At 37.0% G+C, this 17,586-nt stretch overlaps 2 protein-coding genes across 3 annotated transcripts; both read left to right on the forward strand.

Moving 5' to 3' along the window:
• The first annotated feature begins 4,098 nt into the window (after positions 1-4,098).
• On the forward strand, positions 4,099-9,500 carry LOC126816180 (zinc finger protein 501). Of its 2 annotated transcripts, none has more exons than XM_050542440.1 (2): positions 4,099-4,120; positions 6,784-9,500. In XM_050542440.1, exon 2 carries the CDS (start codon positions 6,796-6,798, stop codon positions 8,284-8,286), a length of 1,491 nt encoding a protein of 496 aa, XP_050398397.1. In that variant the 5' UTR covers positions 4,099-4,120; positions 6,784-6,795; the 3' UTR covers positions 8,287-9,500. The 2 variants fall into 2 exon arrangements, with proteins under 2 accessions (XP_050398397.1, XP_050398396.1); XM_050542439.1 differs by lacking the exon at positions 4,099-4,120 and adding an exon at positions 4,129-4,213.
• Positions 9,501-12,880: 3,380 nt separating this feature from the next.
• Positions 12,881-15,885, forward strand: LOC126816171 (gastrula zinc finger protein XlCGF26.1). The gene has a single exon (XM_056099261.1). The coding sequence runs from the start codon at positions 12,949-12,951 to the stop codon at positions 14,614-14,616; it is 1,668 nt and encodes a 555-aa protein (XP_055955236.1). The 5' UTR covers positions 12,881-12,948; the 3' UTR covers positions 14,617-15,885.
• Positions 15,886-17,586: the final 1,701 nt, after the last annotated feature.

The raw sequence follows: 17,586 nt of genomic DNA on the forward strand, positions 1-17,586 counted from the left end.
TTGGGGAGGTGGTTGTATATACTGTTGTACCAAGGATATGATTAAACCCGAGTAACTCACAATATTCATACGTTTTTATATCCATCATGTAGTATACTGTTTGTATGAATGTATCGAGTTGTCTATGTAATATGTATTATTGAATGTATATGACTATGTCTAAGTGTATATGTATGCATGCTGTCCTTCATGGACGTTTTGATGCAATAAACATCTTATCTTATCTTATCTTATTAGTAACAGTAAATTTTATTCACTGGCATACATGGCATCAGCGTCTGGTTCTCCCAAAACGACCTCTTCCCTTATGGTAAATCCGATCAGGCACACGGAAAATAAAAAAGTTCCGCCTATTAATAAACAACTTCAAATAGCCACTCGGTCACTTTCACCGGTTTTAGGAGCGAGTGCGAGACTGGTTGTTGGACAGAACGTTCGTTCGTTCCTGGAGTTTTACTTCCACTTTCACCAAGTGTGATATAGGTTTATTTAACGTCCGCTTCCACCGAGGTGATATCGCAGACACTGGACAGAACGTATCTAAAAACGCTGAGATATACTGATGAGATGTGCTTGTTTTAGTTCCAAGTGGCAAACTCAATTTCTTTATTAATGCATGTACCATCTTAAAAATAAGTTAATTTTATACTATTAGTACTTATTACACATACACAGCCCCATCTACAGAAACAACATTCATTTATCAGCAAATATTGACAATAAAGTAAATCAGGCGTTGTTTTTTTATCAAAATTGATTCGGACGTTTATAATTACGGCGTATTACTATTGCGCAACTCTGATCAGATTAGTACTTTGATTGGCTATTGCACACGAGGCATCGCCTTTATGTGTTACAGACATAAATTTAAAATGTCGCAAAAAGCAATCTACTGTCGCTTTGATTTAAAAAGAGGGGATTTGTTCCCGTTTCAGGTAGGATTATATGCTTAATTGTAGTTGGGTGTGGCAGAAATATTATAAATAACAATAATCAATCATTGTTTTGATTAAAAATATTGTCAATTTCGTTTACAATTGCCGGGTACGAATCGCTCCCGCATGTGCTACGTTGAAGTTAATAGCACCATTTCTTATCTCGAAACACGGAGGGTTGAGAGATATGGTTTGTTATCTAGACAGAATGGAATTGGAACACTTTATATCCACTTTGAAAAAGCAGCCGGATGGAACAAGTGGACCGGCGTCCAATTGCGCATCAGTTACTAATGGGTTTAAAGGGGCCATCGCAGAAATAAAATGGGGTTTAACGCCCTAATGTTCTGAACCGACTGGGCTAATGAAGGCGGGTTTTCGTTATGCAGTGTGCTGTGAGGGAAATTTGCCCGGACAGTGGTGCCACGTACGGCCAACTCCTAATTCGAATTCCAGCTGTATATGTCAATTTCACAGGAAATTGCTAATGTTCACAGGAAAAGATTATGAGTCCCTTCATACCGTTATCACCTCTACAAATCTACAGATGAGAAGATAAAAGCTCGCCAACAAAGGACATTTGGAAATCTGAAAGAAAGGAAACTGACCACTAATAACCTAAGGACGAACACACACTACAAAATAACTTCCTAGCCAAGACCGTAGTGAACCTCAGCAGCAAACAACTTAGTGATGACCAGATAAATATACTCGCCACGAATAGAAAACCTAGAAGAACCGTTGGAAACCAATTTGTCAACGGAGAATATAGTTAGTCTAGTCAGTATGTACATTAACTCCACCTACTTCAACTGGGGAGACAAAACTTATGAACAGATCCAATGGCCTATCAATGGGAAGTCCCTTATCACCACTCATCTCAGTAATCTATTTAACACGATTTGAAGAACGTGCCCTGCAATCATCTCCTATAACCCAAGTAGGTGGGTGATAATTTCGTCATCCTGGAGGAAGAAGATGACCCAGCAGCTTTCAACAACCAGCACACGAGGTTTAAATTCAGTATGGAGACAGAAGTTGACCAATCACACCCCATCAAAACCAGCGTGCACTGCAAACCTATCCACACGGATCAATATATTAACTTCAACTCTATACATCCAACCAATGTAAAGGCATCTTTACAATATATGTGATCCAGATTACCTCAACACAGAATTTGGCGACCTTCGGCACGCCTTCTTCACCGCCAACAGCTACCCTATTAAATTTGTCAACCATGTTATCAAATCCACCCTGAACCCTACCCACCAAAAAGAGGAACCCAAACCCGAAAAGCCAGACATGCGAGTAGTATTGTATCTTATCAAGTAAGCAGAATCCTGAAGACAGTGAATATTGCAACAACATTTATCACCTCCACAACCTAAAAACAGATCCTTAGAGCAAATGGGGGAAACTGCCACCGACCAACCCTAGTCAACCAAAAGGAGTGGTTTACAAAGTCAATTGTTCCTGCTACAAATCTTACATAGTCTAGAACCAAAACCAATGTATCCACAATAGCCGAACACATCAGCAAGAACCAGGACTACAAACCAGACCAGAACAATGTCCAAACCCTATCTGTTCATAAACACCAGAAGAAAGATAAGAAAATCATAGAAGCAATCATAATGAAACGTCACAGTCTAGAACTAAAGAGAGACACAAGTTTATACATTCCAAAGGCCTTGATCTGGTCTGGTCAAGATGGGGAAATGATAATAATAATCAATTGTTAATTCACAATATAGTTAAAGTTACAATTTAATATTTTTTAAGAAAGTCAAAACATAATTATTTCTATGTCTTTTGCTCAATGATTGTCAACTCACTATTATACGATCATAGGTTATCTTTCTTACACTTAAAAATCTTCACACCGGAAATAATAACACAATTACCTCCCAATTACCTCCCTTGTTTTCCTATTCCTCACCATGGAATAGCTATAGGATTAATAGGATTATTCTTTAACAAGGTAGGGCTGTTTATAGATACCATATGTTTTAGGGCTTTGTTTTAATACATTTTAAAAAAATATGAAATTGTAACTTTAAGGACATAACTAGTTATTATGATAACTTAATTGTAATTACATTTCTTTCATTTCTACCGGGGGTGGATGGCTGAATGGCTGAATGGTTAGCGTGCGCGCGCTGTATCATAAAGCCTGTCATTGAGTTAACTGGTGTGGTTTCGAATCCCCGGTTGTACGTGGCAAGGAGTAGGGTCGCCTGTCCACCCTCGTGGGTTTTCTCCGGGTCCTCCGGTTTCCTCCCACTGCTAAAGACCCCTACGCGCAAGCGAATTATTGAAATAAAATTAAACCATATGTTAGTCCCGAAATGACCTAGTTTGTGTCGAGTGGACGTTAAACCCTATTTCTCTCTCTCTCTCTCTTTCATTTCTACCGTCTCCCTATCAGTTCACATATGTACTTTCAATTATTATATGTATATATATATATCTTGCACTGGTAAGCTGATACCGTTTACTAATGAAGCTAGGCCTTTTAGTAATGACAAATATTTGTCATTAAATCATATAATTAAACATACATTATGCAAGAGCTAAATCTGCCTATTGCAGATCTTTCTTTAGGCCTGAAATGTTATCTAAATTATTAATTAAACATTAATTAACTGATCCAGGCCATAATCAAGTCTCGATGGCATCGGATTTCTTCTATATTAAATAGATTAGAACGGTTCAGCCATATTTTGATTTAATCTAAATGGAGGGGCGAGACTTAGCTTCTAACAACCAGTACGGTGGTTGCAATTATTGCACACGTCTTGTCACTCCTTCAAAGGCTAATATTTTCGCTCGCAATAGAGTAATTTGAATGAAATTTTCAAATCTTTCAATTACATTATCTATTTTCGAACTATTATAGCACGAATGGCTAGCTCTTTATCTAAATCTTGCATTATGTGTCTTAAAAACGATAAGAGAATATTTGTCGAAACGTCATGATATATGTATATAAACCAATGATTGTTTTCCATACAAACTGTGTTATCAAACGCTAAATGTCACTCAAGGATTATAAATATTAAAAACCTTGCATGTTCAACATTTATTGTGAGTTACTCGTGCTGACCTGATCCTCAGCCAAATAAATGTTGCACATTGGCTTGCAATGTAAGATGGCGGTGAACGGAAAATATCTCCAAACAGTGGGTGCTATTGACACGGTTTATTTGAAAATATTTGACATTATTGTAAAAAAACGAAGAGGGTTTATAGACCATCGTTAGCTGACGAGAATGGTAGATAAACGATGGGGATACAGTAATCCTTGCTTGGCCGTCATTCTCATATGTAACAGACATTGCCTGAGTCAGCGAAGTTGATTTGATTGATTGTTGTAAAACCTTCATAATCATAATTAAGTTTCTATTTTTTTTTTTTTTCAAAATTAATTTTAATTTAGATCTAAATTGTATGATTAAATTTAAAAAATAAAAAAAAATAAAAAAAGTGTGAGTGTGAGAATTATTTTCAGTGACGTCAAAATTATATTTTGTGACATCATTTATTAGATGTGTCATACAAATAGTTCTACTTGACGCGTAATCTCACATTGACATGTTCATTACCAGTTTCGCCCAGAACTCCACTGGCTACCGATTAAGACCAGAATCGATTTTAAAATTCTCATGCTGACTTTCTGTGCTTTGTCATGTGATGACTCTCCTGTATATATTAAAGAATTAATTCAACCCTACCACCCTACCAGAAATCTTCGTTCCGAAACTAAATACCTTATTAAATCAGTAACTGCAAACTCTTCTTTCGGTAGATGCCCCTTTGCTTTTGCGACAGCAGAACTGTGGAATTCTAATGATTTTCCTATAGAACTAAAGTACTGTGCATCAATTGACCATTTTAAAAAGAATCTTAAAACCCATCTTTTTAGAAACGTTTTCTTTTAACTGTTGATTTTTTAACTAGTGTTTTTGTTTTAATTGACCATAATGTTACCAAAGAGCAGCTTCGGTTGGATTTTAGGACATTATTATTATATTATATTATTATTGTATCCCGTTCTGATCTGAATTTTTTTTAGGACAGCAATCTGTGAGTGACAGTTTCAGTTACGCTCACTGTGTTACTGGAAAAGAGCTTCGCTCTTTATTAGTTAGATAACAAACCTTAATCTCTCAACCCTCCGTGTTTCGAGATAAGAGATGACCATTTTAAAAAGAATCTTAAAACCCATCTTTTTAGAAACGTTTTCTTTTAACTGTTGATTTTTTAACTAGTGTTTTTGTTTTAATTGACCATAATGTTACCAAAGAGCAGCTTCGGTTGGATTTTAGGACATTATTATTATATTATATTATTATTGTATCCCGTTCTGATCTGAATTTTTTTTAGGACAGCAATCTGTGAGTGGCAGTTTCAGTTATGCTCACTGTGTTACCGGAAAAGAGCTTCGCTCTTTATTAGTTAGATAACAAACCTTAATCTCTCAACCCTCCGTGTTTCGAGATAAGAGATGATGCCATTGCCTTCAATGTAGCACATACTGGAGCGTTTCGCACCCAGCATTTGAAAACAAAATTGACAATATTTTTAATCAAAACGATTGGTTATTGTTATTTATAATATTTCTGCCACACCCAACTACAATTAAGCATATAATCCTACCTGAAACGGGTACAAATCCCCTCTTTTTAAATCAAAGCGACAGTAGATTGCCTTTTCCGACATTTTAAATTTACGTCTGTAACACATAAAGGCGGGGCCTCGTGTGCAATAGCCAATCAAAGTAGCCATCTGATCAGAGTTGCACAGGAGTAATACGGCGTAATTATGAACATCCGAATCAATTTTGATAAAAACAACGCTTGATTTACTTTATTGTCAATATTTGCTGATAAATGAATGTTGTTTCAGTAGATTGGACTGCGTATGTGTAATAAGTACTAATAGTATAAAATTAACTTATTTTTAAGATGGTACATACATTAATAAAGAAATTGAGTTTGCCACTTGGAACTTAAGGCAACCAATCGTAGCTAAAAACAAGCACATAAGTATATCTCAGGGTTTTTAGTTACGTTCTCGTAGCTATATATTAGTAAGTGCAGGAGGACCGCACTAAACGAAGAACAAAACCAACAAGACAAATCTGTTGACATGTCAAACTACATAGACATTATATACAGGTCACAATTCTATGGAAAACAATTACTGCTTATTACTAGACCTGCATCGTATAGTAATTAGAAGGGTATCTCTGCTTGGTCAGCATAATATATCTTATCTCGTTATATTTTATATTTTATCATTACTTGATAATGACTAGAGAAGCCCAGTCGAAACGTAGCTCAGTAATAAGCAGTAATTGTATTCCATAGAATTGTCACCTATATATTCCAGTTCAATTAATAAATGCCAGGGAAATAATTTACATAAACGTTGCAAGAAAAAAAACCCCAACAAATATCAAATCAAGTGAATAGATCCTGGGATCAGCTGTAAGCGTCCACTGTGCTGTAACAGTAGATGTTATATCAGTTGCTACAAAGGAGGATGTTTGTCCCCACAGTCGGTTTCTGTCTAACCATTAATATTCATATCCTGATGGCCAATGATAAGCTCCGCCCCTTTTTCATATAATGATGAGAGCTGCCAATATAATCACACAATATGCCAAGAGAAAAGTGGATACTTGCAGATTGGTGTCGAATTGGTTATAAAGACAATTTTATACAAAAAAATTTAGAAAGCTGTGGGAAAAATCTTAATCTCATAAATGTGAAAAATATTAAACCCCTTTCCATTTTGTTCTGGTTTTTGAAATAAACTATTTATTTTTATTTTTTTACAGAAAGCTATAACCATGCATCAGTGTGTTGTCTGTGATGAGATTTTTCCACAATACTGTGACCTAGAAAACCATAATAAAATACATGTTAAAGAAGAAAAAAATGAAAAACGTCTTGAGTGTAAGGTCTGTGATATCAGTGATTTATCGGTCGACAAGTCAACACAAACAAACGAATGTGATATATGTTTACAAGTTTACAGTTCTCCGACCGAACTTCTCTTTCATATGAAAGTTCATACCGCCGAAAAACCGTACAAATGTGAGATTTGTAATGAATGTTTCAGAATGAGAATCAGTCTGGACTTTCACGTCAAGAAACATATCGACTTGAAAACTATTAAAAGAGATGTTTTTATTCAATCATCTAATACTGATTCTTGTCCGTCAAAAGATACACAGTGTTCATTAGCCCAGTCGATGCAGAAAAGTAGGACGTTAAACCCCATTTCGTTTCATTTGTCAAAAGATAGCACAGTTCAGACTGGAGAAGCACCGACTAAAGGTGATGTTTGTGGTAAATCATTTAACAATTTGTGTGGGTTAAATAGCATGACAGATAAGCCTGGAGGAAAGTTGATCAATTTTAAATCTGTTGGTAAAGGTAAGCATTGTAGGACTAAAGCTAGACAGAAACCATTTAAATGTTTTACTTGTGGGGCGTCGTTCAACAAAAGTGATAAACTGGAGATTCACATGAAAAGTCATGTCGATGTCGATGAAAAACCACATGTGTGTCATATTTGCTGTAAATTTTTCAGTAATGATTCTTTTCTTCAAAAACACAAAAAAATACATACTGAAGATGACCAGTATATGGAAGACAGACGATACCAATGTGATGTTTGTGGTAAATCATATAGTGGAAGCAGTGCATTAAGAATTCATGCACGAAATCATACTGGTGAAAAACCTTTTAAGTGTAATGAATGTAGTAAAACTTTCAAATCGAAAGATCTTTTGCAACGGCATGTGAGAATTCATACTGGCGAGAGACCCTATAAATGTGATGTATGTGATAAATCATTTAGTCAACCTAGTACATTGACCATTCATACACGAAATCATACCGGCGAGAAACCCTTTCATTGCAATGAATGTAGTAAAACTTTCAAATCAAAGGATACTTTGCAACGGCATATGAGAATTCATACTGGTGAGAAGCCATTTAAATGTGATGTTTGTAATAGATCATTCAGTCAGCCTCATAGTCTTCAGATTCATCGAAGAACTCATACAGGAGTCAGACCCTATGTTTGTGATGTTTGTAGTAAATCATTTACTTCTCTTAGTCAGCTTCAAAATCATTTAAGAATACATACTGGTGAAAAGCCTTTCCAATGTCCAGTGTGCCGGAGAGATTTCAGTCGACAAGATAAAATGAAAATACATTTTAGAAGCCACACCGGTGAAAAACCATATAAATGTACTGTATGTAATAAGTCGTTTGCTAGAAGCGATCATCGAGAGAATCACATGAAGACTCATCCCAGTCAGGACGTCTAGAAAAACAGTTAGGGGCTAGAGAGAGAGAGAGACAGAGAAATGGGGTTTAATGTGCAATCGACACAAACTAGGTCATTTTGGGACTAACATATGGTTCGATTTTATTTCAATAATTTGCTTGTGGGTAGGGGTCTTTAGCAGTGGGAGGAAACCAAAGGACCCAGAGAAAACCCACAAGGTTGGACAGGCAACTCTGAAAAATGTTACTGACAATCATGAATGACACTAGATAATCATACATTTCTGTAAACAACATGATGAGATAAATGATACTGGATAATCATACATTCCTATAAACAACATGAGATAAATGATACTGGATAATCATACATTCCTATAAACCACATGTTGAGATAAATGATACTGGATAACCATTCATTCTATAAACAACATGAGATAAATGGTACTGGATAATCATACATTGCTATAAACAACATGATGAGATAAATGATACTGATTAATCATAAATTCCTATAAACAACATGATGAGATAAATATAGAGTCTTGAAATTTGATTTGAGAATTCATATAGCATAGAAGTGACTTGATCCTTTGACAGAATTAAAACGCAAAAATAAAACAGAATATTATTTTTGAATAACCTTATCTAAATATGGGCTCCTGTTATGTGATAATTGCATAAACTGCTCCATAATGTTGTGGGGTGGTTGAGTGGCCGAATGGTTTAATGCTAGCATGTTAGATCATCAGGTCTGTCATTTGGTCAAGTAGCATAGTTTCAATTCCCTGCTTGTAGTTGTATGTGACAGGGAGTAGGGTCGTCTGTCCAAATTCATGGGTTTTCTCAAGGTCTTCCAGTTTCCTCCCACTGCAAAAGACCCCTACAGTGGGCCTACACGCAAGCAAATCATTGAAATAAAATAGAACCGTATTGTTAGTCCCAAAATGACCTAGTTAGTGTCGGATGAATGTTATACCTCATTTCTCTCTCTCTCTCTTTGATGCTTGTTCAGAAGCCAATGTAAATAAAAAGTATAAATCTTAATTTGTATTTTTATTGTGGAAATGTATAAAATGTGGATATTAAAAAGCCGACAGTACCTTGGAAGGTGCAACCAAATGCCAAGATTGATATCTGGACACAGAAAACATACCATTGCATAAATTAAAATAAAATGGGGTTGGGTGGCCGAATGGTTAACGTGTGCGCTTTTGATCATAAGGTCTGTCATTGAGTCAAATGGCATAGTTTCAAATCCCTGCTTGTACATGAAAAAGAGTAGGGTCACCTGTCCAATCTTGAGGGTATTCTCCGGGTGACCAGTTTTCTCCCACTGCTAAGCATCCCTTTTTGATAGCCAACTATTGAAGTAAAATTGAGCCATATATGTTAGTCTTGAGTGGACATTAAACCCCATTTCTCTCTCACTTTGAGCAGTTCAATGTGCTATGGACACTTAAGAAGAACATCTAGTAAAACAACTACAACTTTTTGTGTCTAAATTTTTGATACACATCAAAGATCCCTTTGGATGGAATAAAACAGAGTTAATGTTTCATTTTAGATGTTACTTAAAGGACAATATTGGTGCCAGTCATTATCGCATATGTGAAACACGTTCCAAATATTATTTTATCACAGATCATTGCTACTATAGATGAATAATCAATGTTTCAACAATAGGAAGTGACGAACGCAAAAGGAAAACACGAGTTATCCCTCTATATAACTGGCGGAAGTGACGGGTGATAACAGATACATGGGCGAATTTCTGCTCACTAAAAATTTCTTCCAAGACCAAAAGATGTTAGTGAGACTGTAAGAATATATCTGACAATTCAAAAAAGTAATTGCATGTCATTAGATAAGAAATCACAAGAAAAATAGAAACAGTCTGTACATTTACGGGTGTTTATTCATTCTATACTTATAAAAACATGGTAATGCACAGACTTTTTCTATTTTACTTTCATGTTCTCTTATCTAGTGAGAGTCAATTTTGTTTATGAATTGTCAGATATCCTTTCAGTCCCATACAACAACTTTTGGTCTTCGAAGGAATTATTAGTGAGCAGAAATTCGCCCATGTATCTGTTATCACCCGTCACTTCATTCAGTTATATAAAGGGATAACTCGTGTTTTCCTTTTGCGTTCATCACTTCCTATTGTTGAAACATTGATTACTCATCTATCGTAGCAATGATCTCTGTGATAAAATAATATTTGGAACGTGTTTAACCAGTTCTATCACATATGTAATAATGACTGACGCCAATATTGTCCTTTGATTCATGAGACTAACATACATGAAATGAAAATATTTCCTGGGCAACAGTGTTTCTAACTTCCAGACTCACACCAACCCCAGGCAAGTGAACACAGGAATTCAAACAGTTGTTTGGAAACAATGGTGTCAAAACAAAAGTCTCTGCCTCAATTTTTATGTCACCTTCATTAAAATAAAATAGGAGACATGGTGGCTAAGTGGGTAAGATGCTGGCTCGCTAGCTAGGAGGTCGCGTGTTCGATCCATGCATTGACCGAGAAAGTTCATCTGGATTTTCTGACGTGTTTTCCCCTTGTCAGTGGTGCAGGACGGAGGGCCTGACAAGGACAGCTGTCTAGTCATTCGGATGAAACGAAGAACCGAGATCTTGTGTATACATTGGCGTGCACGTAAAAGATACCTTGGCAGTCAGAATTCGATATAAGAGTAGGCCATAGTGCTGCTGCCTGGGCAAAATTTCTCTCATAGCCTAGTCAGAGCAGAACAGTAGGACTTTAAACCCGATTTCATGTCACTTCATTTAAAATAAAATAAAAAATCACTGCAAAACACCTCACCTACATGTACAAGGCTACAAGCCATTATGAAAACAGATTGGCTTTTGTGCAGAAACTGTGTTGTAGATTATCTCATTTAAATTATCGACAAAATTACATGAGTTAGTCCTCAAACATCTCGAGCGTGTTGAATTGACGATTAACCCGTCCCCACATTAGTCCAGAGACTAAAAGTCATGTATGAATTACTCGGGTTGGGAAGATCCATGTCTATAGTATATATACATCCAAATTCTGAATAAATGTAAAATGGCCGGTACATTATTTCTGTAACTTGGGACATGTAGTATTTATTTGTTTTTATTAATAGGGGTGTGATTGCAATCAGAAGAATGCCGTACTGTATTGTACCAGGTTGTAGCCATTACGAATTAGCACAAAGAATTGGGATACCTTTCCATACTTTCCCTAAAAATAAAAAACAACGTCAACAGTGGCTTTTGAAAATAAACAAACAAAATTACCCGATTGATACACCGCTGGACAAATTAAAGAACCATCGTGTTTGTGGTAAACACTTTGTACCCTCAGATTATGAGAGAGACTTCCGTAGCGAATTGATCGGTGGAAAACCCCAGCATGCATTAAAAAAGGATGCTGTTCCAAGTGTGTTTTTCAAATCTGATCCCGAACAAGAATCTGAAAACACTAAACGCTTAAAACGGAGTTCAAGTTCAAAAGTACCACCCAGCAAAAGTAAAGATCGTCAACGGAAGTTACCTTCCACTAGTTTTAGTTCTGGGTCTTTACTTCGGCAACAGCTGTCTACAATTAGCCAACCTGTTCAGCTACAGCAGTCCGCATATTGCATACCTGCACCTGTTGAAGTACAAGTAAGTTCGGTAATAACTAAGTTAAGCTTACAGTATGTTCTGTTATTGTGCGCTATTTCGTGACAAGTAATCAGTATATATGTTAATTCATTGGGGTTGCATGATTTACCCAAATCTGCCCGAATCCACCATTATTTTAACTCAAGTCATCTCGCATTTTGAGGGTCATTTTGACACAAAAAAGATTCAATTAAATTAGAAATGACAATTTGGCATAAAAAAATCGATATAAATTTTCATGATGAGTTCAAAATATGGTGGATTTGGTTAGATTTGGACTACAAATGTGCACATTGGTAAGGATGTAAAAGAAGCCTTGATCATGATGGCAGATTTGACAATAGAAAAAAACAGTATGTCAATATGGAAATGACAACCCCTTTCTGTTATTTTAAAGAGAGAAATGGGGTTTAACATGCACTCGACACAAACTAGGTAATTTCAGGATTAACATATGGTTCAATTTTATTTGAATAATTCACCAAGGCTTAGGGGTCTTGCAGCAGTGGATGGAACCCAGAGAAACCCCACAAGATCGGACAGGCAACCCTACTCCTTGTCACGTACAAGCGGGAAATCAATACCATGCCACTTGACTCAATGACAGACCTTATGATCAAATGCGCATGTGTTAACCATTCGGCCACCCAACCCCATCCGTTATTTAAAGATGGTGTCAGTATTAAATGTGATGAAAGAATATTATTTTATATTTGTAGGTTACAAATGATGTTCATGAATGTCTCATATGTGATGAAATATTTCTACAATATACAGACTTGGAAAACCATAACAAAATCCATGTTAAAGAAGAGAACTATGAAGATATTAAAACATTTCATCAATGTGTAGTTTGTGATGAAATTTTCCAACAACCCCATGAGTTAACAATCCATAATAAAATTCATGTGAAAGAAGAAAAAACTGATGAGGACTTAGCTATGAAATGTCAAGAGGCGGTTATTGGCGTAGAAAGTAATAATGAAGTACGTGTTGAATATGTTACAACTGATGAGGTTACCATGGATGGGTTTGAAATACCGGTGGATGGATTAAAACACAGTCAAATACATGTTAAAGATATGAAAACTGATGATGATAGCATGGACGAGTTCGAAGACCTGGTAGATGGATTTAAGCTCAGTAATAATTTACATGTTAAAAAAGAGGCATCCATAGCAAGTGCATCACACCTGTGCACAGCTGGTAAAATTAGTTTTATGCAATACAGTGTCCTGGAGCAACATGTTAAAGAAGAGGAGTGTGTAGCAAGTAATTCACACCAGTGTACTGTTTGTAAAATTAGTTTTATGCGATACAGTGACCTGGATCAACATACATGTAGTAGCAGTGATTCAATGGATGGGGTAAAGTGTGTAACAAGTGTTGTGTATCTTGATGAGGCAGGATTAGAGTTAAAAACCGAAAAACCTAAAAGTGAAAGTAGCAATCAACAAAGACAAAATAAAACTACTTGCAATGCTGAAGAAATGCCATTCCAATGCAATATTTGTCAAAAATTATTTCAATTTGAATCTCATTTACACAGACACACGAAAATTCATACCGTAGAAATGCCTTTCCAATGCAACATTTGCCAAAAATTATTTCAGCTTGAATCTCATTTACAGGAACACATAAAAAGCCATGCAGAAGAAAAACTTTTTGAATGTGATGTTTGTAATAATGCATTTAGTCAGAATGAGAACCTACAGCGACATCTTAAAACTCACATCGGCGAGAAACCGTGTAAGTGTGAAATTTGTTCCGAATCATTTAGTTGTTTAGAACAGCTACAAAACCATTTCAAGATACACTCTAAAGATAAGCCTTATAAATGTGATGTTTGTGATCAATCATTCGCTGGACATTTTGCTCTAGAAAAACACATGAAAACGCACATTGTGGACAAACCCTGTCAGTGTGGGGTGTGTGGGAAGTCATTTGATGATAAACCCAAGTTACTGACACACATGAGAATTCACACAGGTGAAAAGCCCTTTATATGTGATGTCTGTGGTAAAACATTTAGACAACTCGGCCATCTTAATAGTCACGGAAGAACTCACGCAAGCGTGAAATCACTGGACTGCGAATTTTGCGGAGAATCTTTCAGGCTGAATAACCATCTTCGAGCGCACATTAAAACTTATCATACGGGAGAGAAAACATTTCCGTGTGAATACTGCGATAAGTCGTTTAATCGTAAAGGTCATCTAGACGAGCACACTCGCGTCCATACAGGTGAAAAACCCTTCCAGTGTGGGGTTTGTGGGAAGGCTTTTAGTAATAAGAGTCATTTACACGGACATATGAGGACACATACCGGCGAGCGACCCTATCAATGCACAATCTGCAGCAAATATTTCAGAGAGACGTGCAGTCTACAGAGACACATCAAGACCCACAACAAGAAAACGCCTTATAAATGCGGGGAATGCAACAGGTCGTTTACTTTTAAAACTGATTTGCAAGTCCACATACGAACACACACGGGGGAGGCCATCTTTGATTGTGATGTTTGTGGTAAATCATTTACTTTGAAAAGTTTTTTATTAAAGCATGTGAGGATTCATATGAAGCAAACCTTTAAATGTGATGTATGTGGTATATTTTTCAGTACGGAAGATTTACTGAAAAAGCACAGTGAAACCCATAATAAAGTGACTGACAAACAGGTTGTGAAGTAAGCATAGATTCCACGGACCATTGGGAGGTTGGGTGGTCAAATGGTTGACATGTTTGCATTGCATCATAAAGATCTGTCATTTAGTCAAACACAGTGAAACCCATAATAAAGTGACTGACAAACAGGTTGTGAAATAAGGATCGATTCCACGGACAATTGGGAGGTTGGGTGGCCAAATGGTTAACATGTTTGCATTGCATCATAAAGATCTGTCATTTAGTAAAACACAGTGAAACCCATAATAAAGTGACTGACAAACAGGTTGTGAAATAAGGATCGATTCCACGGACGATTGGGAGGTTGGGTGGCCAAATGGTTAACATGTGCACATTGCATCATAAAGATCTGTCATTTAGTCAAGTGGTGTGGTTTTGATTCTCTGCTTGTTGTATGTGACAAGGAGACAAGGAGTAGGGCTGCCTCTCTGACCTTGTGGGTTTTCTCTGGTTTCCTCACTCTGCTAAAGACCCACCCCTATTCGCTAGCAAATTTTTGGTATAAATTTGAATCATATGTTAGTCCCAAAATGACCTAGTTTGTGTTGAGTGGACATTAAACCCTATTTCTCTCTCTCCACCAACTATTATTGGAATGAATCAAAGCCAACTAACTGTAAGATATATAAAACTTTTGCCTTACCTTCACAGTGTTAATGTTTATATCACCATTAAAGTCAATGTCGTCACAGTAACAGGTCAGTAACCAGTCTGGTGTAAACATCTCATCAACATTGTTATGGTTCTGTGTATGTTTGGGAACTGGCATGCCAACATGTACTTACAGACAATTCTTATACCAGTTTGGCTTATGTTCATTTTGTGCTATGAGTGAACAATTTGATTAAAATACAGACTTATATTTCATTTTGTTTTTTTATACTTTCGATGGCCTCTACTACATGTACGTAAAGGTCTGACCGGTTGTAGTGGAATGTCGCGTCAGAGATCATACGAGCGGCTTCTGACTGACCCTATGTCGTCAGATTAACCAATAAGCGTTGATGTTTCTAGTGGGTTACCCAGAGTTCCGTGCACCACACACCAAAAAATTGCTGTAACATCATCCAGAACGCGGGTTATATACAACTTTTCCAGATCCTAGTGTAGTAAAGACAAATAAAACGAAATTTTGAACTATCAAAAACATAACGAAATAGGATCTGTGTTTTGATCAGATTAATGAGTGAAGTACTGGTAGTCTTTTGGGCGTATTTCACTGTTTTTGTTGTGTTTTGGCTAAATATTTTACCACTGTTACTGTTTCATGATTATAAAGGGATTTTTTAAAAAAATTCTTGTTGTTATTTTTTTGGGATGGCTGTGTATTTCAACGCTTGTGATTTTTTAAAAATATGTAGTTATCAATAATCTCACTTTTATTGGTCTGTTGACCTATAACTTGCTCCAAGCACTTATTAATGGCTTCAGGGCCAGCCTTACAAGCTACAGGTCCAACTATCGCTTGTGTCAGATGACGTCACATATTTTGACACAATGCCTGATACTGATGAGGCTCACTAGCCTGGAGGTCGCATGTTCAATCCCTGCATTGGCCGAGAAAGTTCATCTAGATTTTTCGATGTGGTTTCCCCTTGTCAGTGGTGCAGGACAGAGGGCTTGACAAGGACAGTTGTCTAGTCGTTCGGATGGTACAGAAAACAGAGGTCCTGTGTACACATTGGCATGCACATTAAAGATCCCTTGGCAGTTGGAATTCGATAATAAGAGTAGAGCATAGTGCCGCTGCCCTAGCAAAATTTCCCTCACAGCACACTGTATGGCGTATGCCCGTCTTCATGCCCAGTCAGGAGCAGAACAGTACGATGTTAAACCCCATTTCACTTCATTTCATTTCTGATACTGATGGCCTTCATAAGTCGGACCAACAAACACACATGCAGTTATAATTTAATTCGAACCTCTTTGAATAATAAACATGTTTACCAAAGTTTTCAAGTATTTTTTTTTTTACGGAAAATGTTTTGTCTGCTATTCAAATATCCAGCAGAATATTCAGTGGTATACATGTAGCTAATTAAAACAATGGCTGTAAAACAACATTAAAGAAACTAAACAGGGTAAGGGCTTAAATTGAACACTTTCAAATTTCAAAAGACATCAAAACTAGTTCTCGAAATTATACTTTGAATACATGTACATGTAGGGCCAGTATAAATCCCACAATTCTGAATATTGAACTGAACGAATCTATATAGTCAAATTTTATACCGGTATGTTTGGCTGGTAATGTGTCTAGGCATTTATTTTAAGAGGAATTTCCTTATTCCAGGGGCAGAGCCTGCAACCAGTGGTGGCGCCAGCCGTCGGTGGTTGGAAGGGCAAAGTCCAAGGTTAAGGGGGCAAAGGCACGAATTTCAACTAGGGGTGGGGGGGGGCTCCCCCAGAAAATTTTGAAAAACAGGTTGCCGGAAATGCAGCCTGGCAGTATTTCAGGCACTGATCGTTGAGTTAAAGTGTCAAACGAACGGACTTGCGAACTTCGACAAAGCCCACTCACGAGCGTCAAAGTAGGGAGTCCTTACAGAGGGTATGGGGGACCTCCCCCAGAAAATATGAGCGCCAAAGTAGCGAGTCCTTGTGTGGGGTATTAGGGACTTCCCCAAGAACATTTTGAAAAATTGACTGTCGGAAATGCTCTACAACATGCAAATCTACGACTGAGTGGGGATGTGGGATTTATTCACCATAGAAGGCATTGATTACCAAAACGTACCACAAATATTTTTTTTTATTTTCTAAAATTATTGGAGGGAGGGAGGAGGGCAAACAGAGAGCAGACCAGATTTATGGGGGGGGGGGGGAAAATGCTCCCTCTTGGCGGCGCTACAGGCTGCAACGAAATAAGCTTGCATCGGGGCCCCAGGGTGAAAATGTCACCGGAGATCTTGCATCAACAGTGGAAAGGGGTTATACATGTATTCTGTTCATTGTTCGTCACACAATTTGTATGT

The sequence above is a fragment of the Patella vulgata genome, chromosome 3, assembly GCF_932274485.2.
Source record: "Patella vulgata chromosome 3, xgPatVulg1.2, whole genome shotgun sequence".
NCBI lineage: Eukaryota > Metazoa > Mollusca > Gastropoda > Patellidae > Patella > Patella vulgata.

Coding starts and splice junctions, on each gene's coding strand:
- LOC126816171 (XM_056099261.1), top strand. CDS start 12,949: ATGGATGGGTTTGAAATACCGGTGGATGGATTAAAACACAGTCAAATA.